At 37.7% G+C, this 14,417-nt stretch overlaps 2 protein-coding genes across 2 annotated transcripts; both read left to right on the forward strand.

The window, feature by feature from the left end:
* Positions 1-912: 912 nt before the first annotated feature.
* On the forward strand, positions 913-6,875 carry LOC110783159 (uncharacterized). The gene is made up of 6 exons (XM_021987461.2): positions 913-1,261; positions 1,991-2,051; positions 2,191-2,326; positions 2,451-2,778; positions 5,881-6,009; positions 6,093-6,875. Exons 1-6 carry the CDS (start codon positions 1,168-1,170, stop codon positions 6,512-6,514), a joined length of 1,170 nt encoding a protein of 389 aa, XP_021843153.2. The 5' UTR covers positions 913-1,167; the 3' UTR covers positions 6,515-6,875.
* On the forward strand, positions 6,558-11,670 carry LOC110783158 (putative disease resistance protein RGA1). Its single transcript, XM_021987460.2, has 2 exons — positions 6,558-6,696; positions 8,536-11,670. Exon 2 carries the CDS (start codon positions 8,541-8,543, stop codon positions 11,586-11,588), a length of 3,048 nt encoding a protein of 1,015 aa, XP_021843152.2. The 5' UTR covers positions 6,558-6,696; positions 8,536-8,540; the 3' UTR covers positions 11,589-11,670.
* Positions 11,671-14,417: the final 2,747 nt, after the last annotated feature.

Raw genomic sequence — 14,417 nt, forward strand, 5'->3', positions numbered from 1 at the left:
CTACTAGTACTTTCATCCCTAAAATATCGAAAAGGCTACATATATTCCCTGGGTATGGAGTAGTGTCATACCCTAGGGACGTATATATGGCAATATTCCATATCTAGGGGTATATCGTATATGTATCAGCTTCCCTAAAATATTGTTCATAGAGCAAACTTTACTTTAATCCCTAGAGCAAACCATTTAGAGGTAGAGTTTGTGTAAAATCCGACAAATTGACCTGAATGTGTTAAAACTCTTGTTTTTGTGATTTAATTTGCTAAAATAATCTAAACCCAACTCAATCCGACCCGACTTGAGGAAAAATAATCCGAAACAAATCTGATTAAATATAATCCGAGTCCGATTCCCACTTAAAAAAATCCGAGTCAGATAGATGTGGGCCGGATATGGAATTCGTATAATTCGATCCAATCTGATACATTGCCATCCCTAATGGCAGTACGGGTCTTTGTGTCTTTCCACCTTGGCAATAACAATAAGAGGTATTCAGTGGTTAGTAGACAAACCTCATTATTGTTGGGAAAAGTTACAAAATCAAAGGTTACTAAAGAGTAAAAGATTTTTTTTGTACTTTTTGCATGTATACAAAATATATTATTTATTTTTCAAGTCTTATTTTGTTTTGTTTTGTTTTGTTTTGTTTTGTTTTGAATGAGATGAATTATAATAGGTTCCACGCATAAAATTTTGTATTAGGTTAATGTACTAGAAAAATTACTTTAAGTAATTCAATATTTCGACGATTTTTCGTTAATAATCTAACTTAAACTCTGTATTATCTAAACTCAAATGACCGCTTGACTGCTAACAAAATCACCCACCCTCTTAAAATAAAAAAATAAAAAAAATAAAAACTATAATTGCTTTAATTTTATACAACACCTTCACTTTGATATTTGTCGGATGAATGTGACCATGAGGTTAGTTTTTTACGGACCAACTTAAAATTGGTACGAGAACTCAAAGCTTTGAACATCCTGAATTTGTTGACCTGGGGTTGCCCGAACTCCCCCTTCTTGCTCAACTAAAAAGTGACACCATTGATCTTCGAGCTCCTCATACAATCTTCCAATCAATGCTGAAGATTCCCAGGTAGCAACTATTTCCAGTAATCCTCAAACAAAAGGCAAAATCAAAAGTTCAATTTGGAGGAGAGAGAAAATGGAACAACATACTGAAAATGAAGCAATTCAGAAAAGGCCTGCTATTTTAGTTATCGGATCTCCCGGCGTCGGAAAGCGCACTATTCTATCCAGTATGTCCCTTCTCTCTATCTCCGTCGTTATTGATTGTTTTGTATTGATCAATTTCAAGATTTTAGGTTACCATTATGACATTATCGATCAATTTGATGGGTTTTCAGTACTTTTCAATTGGGTGATTTTTTAGGTTTTGAATTGTGTTGACATTTGCGAATTTGCTGTTTTAGGTGATTCAATTGGTAATCTGGAGCTTTTAATATTGGGATTATTGATGAATTGCTAGCGGTTAGCGTACATGAAATTGAGCTCTTAAATAAATACTCATATTATCAAGCAAGATTTTGTTGCTTTCCTGTGTCAGGCAATAGTGATTTCTTTCGCCGCGTTTGGAGTGAGTGCTCTAGTAGTGTCTGGTTATGAAATTATGCTGCAGAACTATAGTCTACAATGATGAAGTGATGTTTTCCAAAATACTTTCAGTTCATTGTGTAATAGCTGCTAGTGATAACACCCCTGAACTCTCACTTCTGAGTTCTGAATTGTGAGTCGTTGTGACTGTTACCACGATAACCATACCTGCAGTATTTCTTAATGATCCGTTGCTTTTAGGGACATGTAAACTAATACCTCGAGTGATTGATGGTGGGTAACATCTGTTTTATTTCACTTTTTCACAAGATGTTTTCGTCACCTGAATCTCGATGTTGGTATACAGATGATGTGCCATATTTGTTGGCTTTGTCAGTTTCCTTCTAATATGTTTCTCTCCTGGCTTACTTCAGGACTTTTGTCTGTGGATTTTGAAGAGGGTTCTGATACTTCACCTGAAGTACTCATACAAGGGTAGCTGACACAATATCACATTTTCATTCTTAAATATTTATTCCCCACTATCAGAGTTCAAGTTACATGCATATTTTTGGCATATTTTTGTTTCATCAAATGTTATGTAAATATTTTTATCATTTTGCATGTCAATCAGGTGGACAATTGACACAAAATATTATTCAGCTGATGTTGCTATATGGATGGCTCATCTCCATGAAGGTATCCCGCCCAGTTCCCTGCCTGATTTCAAGCAGTTTGCTGCCATAGTGATGGTTTTCGACATGAGTGAGGCATGCATCACTTACCTTTTCCTCTTTGGTGAACATTTTTAGAATTTTCTTCCATTACAGGCTTTACAGCATGTGCAGCACATTTTAACGAATGTCTTTTTATTATGCAATTGACACTTGACAGCTATCTTCTCTTGCTGCACTCAAAAAGTGGGTCTCACATACTGATGTTCAGAAATCTGACATCTTATTGTGTATTGGAAACAAAGTGGATCTTGTTCCTGGTCACCCAGCTCATGATGAATACAAAAGGCGTTTACAGAGGCTTGCAGATCCTTTTGCTGGTTCAGATGTGGATTCATTTGAGTATGGAGTTTTTGAATCTGAGGGTAGTAGTTTATTGGGAAATGATGAACCATCTTGTGATATCAAGAGCTCATGCTTTGAATGGTGTATGGAGCGTAACATTGAATACGTTGAGGCGTGCGCTTCTAATGCTGAATTTGACAAATGTGAGTATCTTGACCTTATAAAGTTATAGTAATTTGTGTTTACATTTTATATTAGTTTTTGACATAAAATATAGGGTGCTTCCATCACTGTGTGTAAATATTGCAGAAGAAGTTAGACATGTTGCTGGTTTGGTATTTTATTAGATTTAGTCATTTTTACTATAGATTGTATTGGTTAGGATGGAGTTCCTGTACATGACAGTATGACACACTCTGTTATTGCGAGTTTGTTATTCAGGACAAAGGAAAAACTAAGTGTACAGTACAAGTCCAAAAACTAGATGAAACGATTGTGCTAACATGTGATGTGACTGCAGCATATTGAAGTGTGTATGGAAACATAAATCAGAGAAGTATGCTATAAATAATCAGCCCATAAACCCACTATTGTGTTTTTCTCCTTAACTCATTAGTCATTAGTGAAGGTAACACTAAAATACTATAACAATGTGTTTCATTATTTTTTTGCTTTCTATATTTTAAATTCAATTGCTCTTTCCTTCAACCAAAAGTGTCCACTTAAGCAGTTGATTAATTTTCATCACTCTTCCATAGCCTCATTTTGGGTTATTATATACGAAATTAGAGTTATGTGCAGCCTATATCTGCATGCGTAACAGATTGCGAAGCTGCCCATAGGCTCTTAAGTAAAGTTTCAAAGAACATGCTATAAAATTTCACCTTCTTAAAAAACTTTCAAAACAAATTATAATTTCTTAAAATCTTTTCAGCAAATTGACTAATGCTCCCGATAGAAGTTCATGAAGTTCAAAAAAAAAGAACACACCTCGTCTTCATTCATATAAGACACTCCATTCGTGATTAACAGAACATGAATTTCAAAATAAAAAAGAACAAGAAAGTACTGTATGATAAAAGAACATGCAAGTAGCCAAGTTTAATGAAAAGAACATTAACCGGAAGCATAATGCACATCATGGTACCGGGTGGACAGAATAACAATATGTAAGGCTATTGATGACTTTGTTGGTATGGCTTCTAGAGAAGTTGTGTCTTTTTATAATCTTATGGCTAAGGCCTGGGATTGAGGATTTAGTCTTTTAGGTTGGATTTGGCTTTTCATTTGTGTATATGGTTGGAGAGGCTGATGAAAGGGAAGTAGGCATATGGATTTGGTATGGTCGGAGATAAGGCACTGGCCCAGTGGCCTGGATGGGGTTATTGTTGCTTTCTTACAGGATAGCTGGGATACAATTAAAGGCGACCTCCTGGATCTATTTACAAAATTTCATGAGACGGGGGTTACTTTGAAGAATATGATTTGCAGTTGGGGATTGTTGGCGTACGTGTGCTTACTATTGCCTACAAGACTGTCACACAGATATTTTTGAATAGGCCGGAGGGGGCAATTGCAACATGATCTTGGATCCCAGAATGCTCTTGTGGGGAGAAAATGTGGATGTGCCTGTTGTGGCCAACAAGGCTTGCTGATGTGCGGATGGTGTTTGGATTAGTTGTTGAGAGGGCTTATTAACTCGGTGAACAAGGATATGAGTTAAAGAAAGTATATTTTTCTTTATTTGTATCCTTATAGGGCCTTGAGTCAAGCCATAGAAAACTTACTTTATTTCGATGCATTCTTGGATTAAGGTTGCTACTTATATGGTCAATATTTAGTAGGTTAGAGAAGTGCTAGACCTTTTTTAACAGTTACATTTTTCATCTCTCAGTTGATCCCGGAATTATACTATGATACTGAGATGAACTGAATATTTTGAGCAGAAAGTTAATGGCATAAATTATATTAATTTGCTTGATGGATGAAGAACACAAAAGGGGATACAAAAGTAGTGACTTGAGGCCACCAATCTCCAAGTTTAGTGACTTGAGGTCACCACTCTCCAAAGCCTAAGCTTTACCACATTCTCAACATGCTTTCTGGTTCCCCTTCCCTTCTCCTTTTAATTACCAACTGCTAGTAATAGGACAAAAACAATTAATAAAAGTAGTTTAAACAAACTAGCAGCTTCAGGTGGGACAAACTTCTTAATGTACTGCAGGCTGCTCCCACTATGTGGATTGGTTCCTCCCCTTGGGTTGGTGGCTGCTTCCACTTCCCTTTTGTCCTGTAGCGCTGACTTCCCTTTCTTCCTTCCTGTATATGTCTGCAGCAGCTGTGGGTGGTGTTGGGGTATTGCATTATGCGCTTCTACTGTTTAGTCCATTACATATACTTTATTATATATGAAATAGATGTTATTTCAAAATTCCCTCTCCAAAAAAATAAGCATATAAATAGCTTATGAAGGAAGACATCTGATTCAATCTGTCGCCACTGTTGGAACCAATACTAGTATATTGTTAGATTTTTTGTCACTTATATATGCATGTGTTAAGCTCCTTTTCTTTTTGGCTGGTTGAGGTTATTTTTATGAGGCACAATTCTTTTTTCGCCGAAATTTTTACCTTTTATATAATGCGCCTTACAGCCTTACTTCTATGAGGCGAGAAAAAATCCTATAGCCTCTGTGCGTTTTGAGCCTTTATATGCATAGATGTAGTTTAGCCAATTGGAGGAGGTATCTTCTTCTGTCCCAGTTCTAGTACCGCACATGGGATACTGTGGAAACATAAGGTTTTGTATTAATAGTTGGTCTTTGGGAAAGTAAAATGGAGGTTAGGAGAACTGGAAAGAATATGGGACTGCCACCACTAGAGGGGAAAGCTTTAGTAACTGTGAGTTTTTGTGATGCAAGGGAAATAATGAGAAGGAAAGGGACAAGGTGTGGACTGCCACCACTAGAGGGGAAAGCTTTAGTAACTGTGAGTGTTTGTGATGCAAGGGAAATAATGAGAAGGAAAGGGACAAGGTGTGGGGTAGTCTAAAAAGAAGACTCAAGTTTAAGGTAAAAAAAGTCAAACTGCACTTGGACACATCTTAAGATGTTGTGTAAGATAAAATTAATGGAAGATTCCTTTCTATCTTCTTCTCCCTGTCAAACGAACATCAGATACGTGGAAGCGCTGCACGCTCTTAAAATGTCCGGAATACTGATACTAGTTAACATGACAACTTTTAGACAACTTTTTAGTGCATTTTCTGCAATATGCGGTTTTATAGAACATAATTTTCATTGTCAGGTCTATCCATTAATGGTGATTCGCAAGGAGTCGAACGGCTTCACGGTGCGCTTTCTGCCCACATGTGGCCTGGGATGGTTTTGAAATCTGGAAACAGAATTCTTGCACCAACTCTACCTGATAAACAAGGTACTAATTTTCTCTGAACATTTCTTCAGCTTGTTCCAATATCTTAATGATTCCGAGTTCTGACCATTTTTTCTTCCCTGCAGAGTCATCAGATGAAGAATCTGATTATGAAGCCGAGTATGAAGTCCTTTCTGGGGGTTCAGCTGAACTATGGGATGATACAGAGGATAGCTGGGTGTCTGCCATTCCTCCTAATACATCTTCTGACCTAAAATCTGTTTCGGATGCTGAAAAGGCAGAGCCATCAGCTTCAAAGTCTTCTGAATGTAGAGAAAAGGATGAGGATGTGGAAGTTAAAGAGGTTGAGGATTACGTTAGTGATGACATTGATAAGGGTGCGCATCTGGAGCTTGAGGATTTGGAGCATTTAATGTCAGATATTGCAAATATGCGCAGCAACTCAAGGTTGATGCCTGATTTTCAGAGGCGAGAGATGGCTGCTAAGTTGGCAATGCAAATGGCTGCTCTGTTTGGAGACTGCAGTGGTGATGAAGGAGTTGAGTAATTAAAGCCAACATTTGGTTGAAAGTACAAATTTGTCATCATCTGAGTGAATGGAGATGTAGAGGCACGGGATCCTCAATTTAAGCACATATTTGATCACAAGATCCAAGGATTATGTTACCTCGTGTTAACCAACTGGAGAGTCGCCAGAAGACCTGATGTACTGTTTTTCTTGGTAGATAAGTAAGCTCCTCTGCCTTTTCTCCTCCTTTTTTTTGTTAAAATCTTAAGGTTGAGTATATACATAGTATTTTAGTTTTTAAATAGTGTCCTACAGATGGTAATTTTTTTTTTTCCAACAAATTTTGTATGGAGATTCTTGCTGCATTAATGAGTTGAATTGAATCTCGAGTTTTATGATATCCCGATGCTATTTTGGTGCTACGGAGTATTAAGTCCATTACATATGCTTTTAAAGCGCACAAGATTGTGTTACATTTAGATTTTCTTCACCCTATTCTTTCATTTCCGCTTAAGCTTCTCTGGTTTGGGGGATTAATTGATTAGATACCCGAGAACCATGATCTTTCCTTCCCTAATAGAATACAGGAATATCACTAAACATTGATTATTTTTATTGTATTAGCATTTTTTATGTCTAAATATTATAGCCTATTTTACTTTTTTCTGGTCTAATCTTGTCAACTTTGGCAACTACTCCACAATAATAATTATATCGTAAAATTACGTGATGATATTTTTCACATCATAAATTGACTATTACGGAGTATCATTGTGAAGGGCGTATTAATAATCCTAATAAATTGTCCATGGATGGTAACTAGGGTTGAAAACAAGTCGAATGCTTGGCGTTGAGCTTAATTGCTTAGAACCATTGACTCTAGACTTTTGCCAAAGTGAGCCAGCCAGGATTTCTAGTTCAGTTTCTGAGTGCCTTAATCCAGAAGCCTAGTACAAATCTTATTACCTGTTATTATACAAGTATTCGTAGTCGCTATTGTATGAATATTTGGCTAGGATTCTAGTTTAGGTGAACATACCTACAAGAAAGATAGGGATAACCAAGGAAGTTGGAGTGTTTTGTACAGATGTAAACTTCTCAGAATTCTCTATGCAAAAGCAGAGGGAATTCCAGGACTTGCAAAGTTAATTAGTCAAGACGTTAATTGTGCATTATTTAAAAAAAGTAGGTTTGGAAAATTGCAGTAGTGGCCAAAAATTAAGAAATAAATCATTGGGGTAGGTAACTGTCTCCTGCTTTCATTATTTTAGTGTGCAGTATTTTACTCCGATGTGTTTTGGTTTTACTGAGTGATCAATTAGATGTACATCAATGTGTGATAAAAAAAAAATATTAAGAATCTCGTGATTGCGAGTATTGAATTGATAATTTCTACGAGGAAGCTTCCTTGAAGAATACTTGTACCCTTCTAGCTTAGAAAGTCTTTGCTAGAAAATCTAACTTATCAAGAAATACACTTAAAAAGTCACTCGAGATAATAATACAGGGATCATTAACAATATGATAAATAGTTATGTTGTACTTATTCAGTTTCTTAATGTTTGCTTTAATTGTTTTTATTTTATAGTTTATATCATTAGTTAGCAACAATGAATATTTTACACTTGAGACGTCGTAGGAAACTTTGTCCACATCTTGATGAAGATGCCTCAGCAATGGGTGACTTGTAAGCTGCCCGGTAATTTCGAGGAAAACTCTTACATCTTGATATCATTACTTGTTTTTTCTTTATAATCCCTCTTTTCTTCTAAGTTTCCCCCACGACTACCCAAAAACAAAAGCCCAAATGTAGGAAAAAAAAGTTAACTCACAAAGCCAGGTTAGTCAGTGAGTGAGAGAGAGACGAAAAGTTAACAGAAAGGGAGATCAGAAAAAGAGTGAGATGGCTGAGGCCGTAGAGACTGCATTAGTTGAACTTGCCGTGAAGAAATTAGTTAACATAGGATACGGAACAATAAGGTCTGTAACAGACCTCGAGTACGAGGTGAAAAGGCTCCAAGATACAAGGACTCTCATTGAATCTGCACTCATTGATGCAGATACAATGTCAGAGCAGTACAACCGAGCTCAAATCAACACAGCCGAGAAGCTCAGTTGTGAGCTTGATCGGTTGCTTGACTTCTTGGATGCAAGAGCTACTAGAGAGTTGCAGAAAGAACTCATGGGCGGAAGTAACTTCATAAAAGAGGCACGGTTGTTCTTTTCTGCATCAAATCAGCTTGTTGCACGATTTAAAGATGCTCGGGAAGTAAAGGAAATTAGGAAGAAACTTAATTCCATTACAATTGACCATGCTCAGATTGGTCGCATTAGCTGCTTTCCAAGTCCAAGTCAAACACGGGCATGGAGCATTCAAAGAGCTGCGACATCTCATGATATCATAACTGATTTGGTCATTGGGAGAGATGATGATAAGGACAACATTGTTAGCATGCTGTCTGAGGACGAAGACGAAGAAGCCCTCTCTGTTGTCTCCATTTTTGGTATCGGCGGAATGGGAAAAACAACATTGGCTTGGTATGTGTATAGTGATGAGAGGGTTAAATGTTGTTTTGATGTTCAGTTCTGGGTTCCAACAACTCAGGATTTTGATTTAAGGAAGGTGCTTGAAAATATAATAGCATCATCAGCATGTGGTCGTGGTATAGGGGAATTGCCTCCCAATGTATGTGATATGGATCAGCTCTTTCATCATTTTCGCCGAGCGATTGGTGGGAAAAAGTTTCTGCTTGTTTTGGATAACGTTTGGGATCACGAGTGTCTGAGGCAAAAGTGGATAGATCTGAGAAGCTTGCTAGCATTTGGGGCTAATGGGAGTAAGGTTCTCCTTACAACACGTAATAAAAAAGTAGTTGAAATCATGGATTCTTCCGATTCTTACAAACTTGGGTATTTGAATGAAGATCACACATGGCTTCTCTTTCAAAAGTTCGCCTTCACACAACTTCAAGATCCAGGGGTGGAGGCGATTGGGAAGGAGATTGCAAAATTGTGTCCCAATGTGCCCCTTGTTATACGGAGTATAGGTGGCCTCTTAGCTAGGAAACATACGATTCAAGAATGGCAGACTTTTAGAGAAGATCAACTTGCAAATTTTGCTTCTTATGGGAGTGAAATTATGCGTACGCTTAAACTTAGTTACGACCACTTGGATGCAAGATTGAAGCTTTGTGTTACGTATTGTACCTTATTCGAAAAGGGAGGCTTATTTCATTTAGAACAAATGATCAATCGTTGGGTTGCTTTGGGATATGTTGAGCCACAGTATAGGAACCAAAGCTTGGAGGAAGCAGGGGAACAATATATGTTCATTTTGTGTGATTGTGGGTTTCTCAAAATAAGTAACCATGATACAGCTGGTATCAGATGGAGATTTAGCATGGAAAATGTGATGTATGAGCTCGTCCTCTCGCTAGCTGGATTCAAATATAAGGTGGCAGATTCAAAAACAGATAAAATTGACGAAAGGGTTCGCCATTTGTCTATCGGCGAAGAGGCGGTGGGCTCATATTGGGAAGTGCCTTCCTCAGTATTCAAAATCAAACACCTACAATCGCTTACCAGAGGCAATTCTTTTTATAGTGGTAAGATAAAGGTAAGGAATTTATCCATATGTGATAAATTAATATCTAGATTTAAAAGTTTAAGGGTATTGGACCTAAATGGGGTGGGGATAAAAGAATTGCCAGCATCTCTAGGCGAGTTGACCTGCTTGCGGTTTCTAGATGTGTCTAGTACTGATATAGTGAAACTCCCAAATTCAATCATGAAGCTAGTGAATTTACAATCACTCTACTTGCATGATTCTGTTAACCTTGAGGAGTTGCCAAGGGATATGAGCAAGTTGGTGAACCTGAGACAGTTTTCGTTAGGAGGGATTGACAAATTGACTCATATGCCCACGGGATTGGAGAAATTGACAAATCTTAGATCATTAGATGTGTTCATAGTGAGTGAAGATGTTGAATCGGAGGCTAATCATGTTGTGGGTAAATTAGCAGACATAAATCAGCTTAACAATCTAAGTGGAGGGTTGTGTATTGATGTGTGTAGACAGTCCAAATACATAGTGTCATCAGATATTAGTGCAGTAAACTTGAAGATGAAAGAGAACCTCCTAGAGCTGTTTATAAATTTGAACTATGGCACAGAAGAGGATGAGAGGGTGTTAGAAGGTCTCCAGCCCCATTCGAATGTGCGGGTTCTCCGTATAAAGGGTTATGGAGGGGAGAGGTTACCAAGCTGGATGATGGATCAACAGCTAGAGAATCACCTTCCTAATTTGGTTGAAATTTATTTAAAAAATTGTAAAATATGCAGATATCTTTGCTCCTTTGGAAGGCTCCCTCGTCTGAAACTGCTCTCTCTCGAAGGGTTAGACAATGTGGAGTATATTGAGGACGACGACACTAGTAGGGACAATTCTAACTGTAATGAGAATATCGTGGATCCGCTATTCCCTAGACTTAGATCACTCATGGTTTGGAGAATGCCGAAATTGAAGGGATGGTGGAGGATATTGTCAAGCGGTAAACAAGATTCGAAGGAGCAACTTCAGAATCATTATCATCTTGTTAAATGGAAGCTTGCATTTCCCAAGTTAAAAAGTCTGAGTGTGGATAGTGTGGAGTCGGCAATTACAGTCGCAAAGCAGCACTTGGGGGGTTTAACAACCGTAGAATCTCTCTTCCTTGTCAATAAGTTGGTAATTGGTGAACAACAAGAAGTTATCCCCTTAAACAGCTGCTTTCCCAACCTCCGCTTTTTGTATTTTTCTCATGCGGAAGAGTTAGAGGTTCTTCCGAAGAGTATTCGAGATTTATCTACATTGGAACTGGAAGGTCTGAGTATCTGCAATTGTAGACGATTGAAGGCAATACCAGAATGGATCGACTGCCTCACCTCCCTACACACACTTGATTTGTCATACTGCCCAAGATTGGAATCACTGCCACAACAAATAAGTAACCTCCCCAACTTGAAGAGACTCATGATTCGTGAATGCCCCATACTTACGGAGAGGTGCAAGAGCCCAGATGGGGAATACTGGCCCTTTATTCAACATATTCCTCGTGTATCTATTTACCCGTGAGAGGAACTTGGTAATGTTGTGAATAAATCAATTGTTATGCTGCATCTCTGTTCATGCAACAGGAGACATTTGTAAAAGAAAATGGAAAGTGTTTTTTTTTTTTTTTTTTTTTTTTTTTTCCGCTATACATATAAGTAGAAGTATAATTTTCAATATAAAATTAATTACGGTTTTTTCATGAAATGCCCCTTAGGTTTAACGAAATACACCAAATACACCTGCGTGTTTCAAAATACATAGTATACCCCTATTTTTCCGTACTGTTCATAAAATACACTTAGACTTAACGGACGTTAGTCCTCCGTTACCATGACTTTACGTTTTTGCCCTTATGTATTTTTTAGCGCAATTCCTACCCTTAGATCCCATTCTTCTGCAAACTTTCTCTCTCCTCTCACTCAACCCACCCAACCCTCACCATTGAACCAACACCACCCCTCACCTCCGTCACCACCTTTTCCCCCGCTACCGTCGCCAACCTCAGCCTAGGGTTCGACTTCTTCGGTTACGCCCAAGCTACCAGTTATTTCTCAAAAAGAAACAAGCTTGGAGAAAGGATGTTAATCTATGAATACATGCCCAATAAAAGCTTGGACCGCTTCATATTTGGTTTGATTTCTTGACTACACATCCATATATGTTTGGGAAAGATGAATTTAGTGGGAATGATGGGATATGTGGGAATGTTTTGGGGATGAGACGTGGAAGGAATAGAACCTGAAGGTGGTGATTATTGGCGGTGTTATCGGGTTGGGTTGGGAAATTGGGTTGGGAAATTGGGTGGGAATTTTGTGGGTTGGGTTGGGAAATTGGGTGCAAATAATAATGTTCAAGTAGTGTTCTTTCAGAAACCAATTGTGAAGATTCGGGTGTCGGATTTGTTAGTCGCCACAAGTTGTTCAAGTGATGGTTGTTGTTGACTTGTTGCTGCTGCTGCTGGGATTGTAATTGTTGTTGTTGTTGTAGCTGCTGTAATTGCAATTGATGTTGCTGAGATTAAAATTGTTACTGCCTTAATTGTTGATTTAACATTGACCCACCAAAATTCATTTTCCCATATAAGGCAGCTTGTGCTTGTTGTCTTAACAATTGTTATTGTTGCTATTGTTGCGGATTTCCTTGTTGCAATTGTTGTTGTTGGTGTTTCTGCCGTTGCACCTGCGATTGTTGTATCTGATTCACTCTCGACAAAGAGGCGGATCGATGCATATCTTGTACCTTGTTGAGCCATCGATTAAACACCAGAATATATGCTCGAATGTGGTACTACTCGATGATGATTTGGAAGTTAGAATCGCTGAATTGAGTAGGTTAGGCTCATGGGTATACGGAATTCAAATGGTAGCTCTGTTGCTAATATTGACACCTATACAACCCTCATTGATGGGCAGGAAATTTTGTAAAGCAGGGGAATTTTGAAAGAGCATATAGTTTGATGAATTTAATGATGAGAGAAGGTTGTTGACTCCTAATATTTATACCTACAATGCGATTATAAGTGGCCTCTGCAAGAAGGCCGGGAAGATTTGGGGAAGCTTATGAACTGCTTGAGGAGGGTAATGAACAAGGTCTGCAAGCAGATAAAATCATTTACATGAATTCTCATATCTGCTTTGTCAAAGCGCAATGATATTAAAGAAGCATTGGCATGGCTGTCTAAGATGACTAAAGCGATTCATAATCATTTAGCTCATAATCATTTTATTGAACCAAGCCACCTCCTCTTAATTTGTTGTATTTTTTGTTGTCTTCTTGGAGCTTCTCAAGTACGTAATTGGGTTTTCAAATTCCTGCAGCTTGTATCTTTCTAATGTGGGAATTTCTTGTATAATACAAAATTTAAAAGCAATTTGGGTATTTGCTGCAAATAAGTTTAAAAATAGGTGTATATTGTGCTTAAAGTTTATAAATTGGTGCATTTAATGAATTATAAACATGACTTAACGGAGAACTAACGGAAATTTGTAATAGGGGTATTTGGTGAACAATTGGAAAAAAATAGGGGTATACTATGTATTTTGAAACACGCAGGGGTATTTGGTGAATTTCGTGAAACCTCAGGGGTATTTCATGAAAAAACCGAATTAATTACTACGGAAAACAGTTTTCATGCCAGTAAAACATGTATAATTGCAAAATATTTTCCCTTTGTTCCTTTATCAGAAAATTTATAGGGAAAAAGAAAACAGATATGGAAAGGAAATGATGAATGAGAGGAGTGGAGAGGAGAGGAGAGAAAAAGGGATGTAAGGAGTAGGGAGGAAAATGTTTCATTCCTTTTGTAAGGTAGATGTAAGGCTATACCGAGTTCATAGCCAACCTTTCCCAACAAGGTACTCGCACTTGGTAGACAACGAGTAAACACTGGCCAAAAATTTAATAAATCCCTGTTATAGACATTTGGTCTTAGTCGGCCATAAATGGTGTCAATGGGAATGAATTTGTAGGTAAATTTGTACGGAAAATCAATATCCGTTCTCATGATAATGGTAACTCACTCAAAATTATCTCTTTTGTTTTATAAAATTCCATTATCATCCATTACCATTTGGGGAGTGGTATTAGATGGAATGCAAATCTATGAAGAAAAACACCAAGCTTAAGACAAAATTTCATTACCATGGACTTCGTGATGCTAATTTTTTGTCAAATAACACTAGAATTTATTCTCATTCCCACCATTTTTCCCGGCTACCAAACGGGCCATCAATAGATTTAGATCCTAGTTGCACAAATTTTGAGTATCACAACAAGAATGACGTTGCTACCGTTGAAACAAGTCTTCACAAACAACACATTTGAGTGTTCGACATTGACAAAAGATAAAAG

The sequence above is a fragment of the Spinacia oleracea genome, chromosome 3 (genome assembly GCF_020520425.1).
Source record: "Spinacia oleracea cultivar Varoflay chromosome 3, BTI_SOV_V1, whole genome shotgun sequence".
NCBI classification, from domain to species: Eukaryota; Viridiplantae; Streptophyta; class Magnoliopsida; order Caryophyllales; family Amaranthaceae; genus Spinacia; species Spinacia oleracea.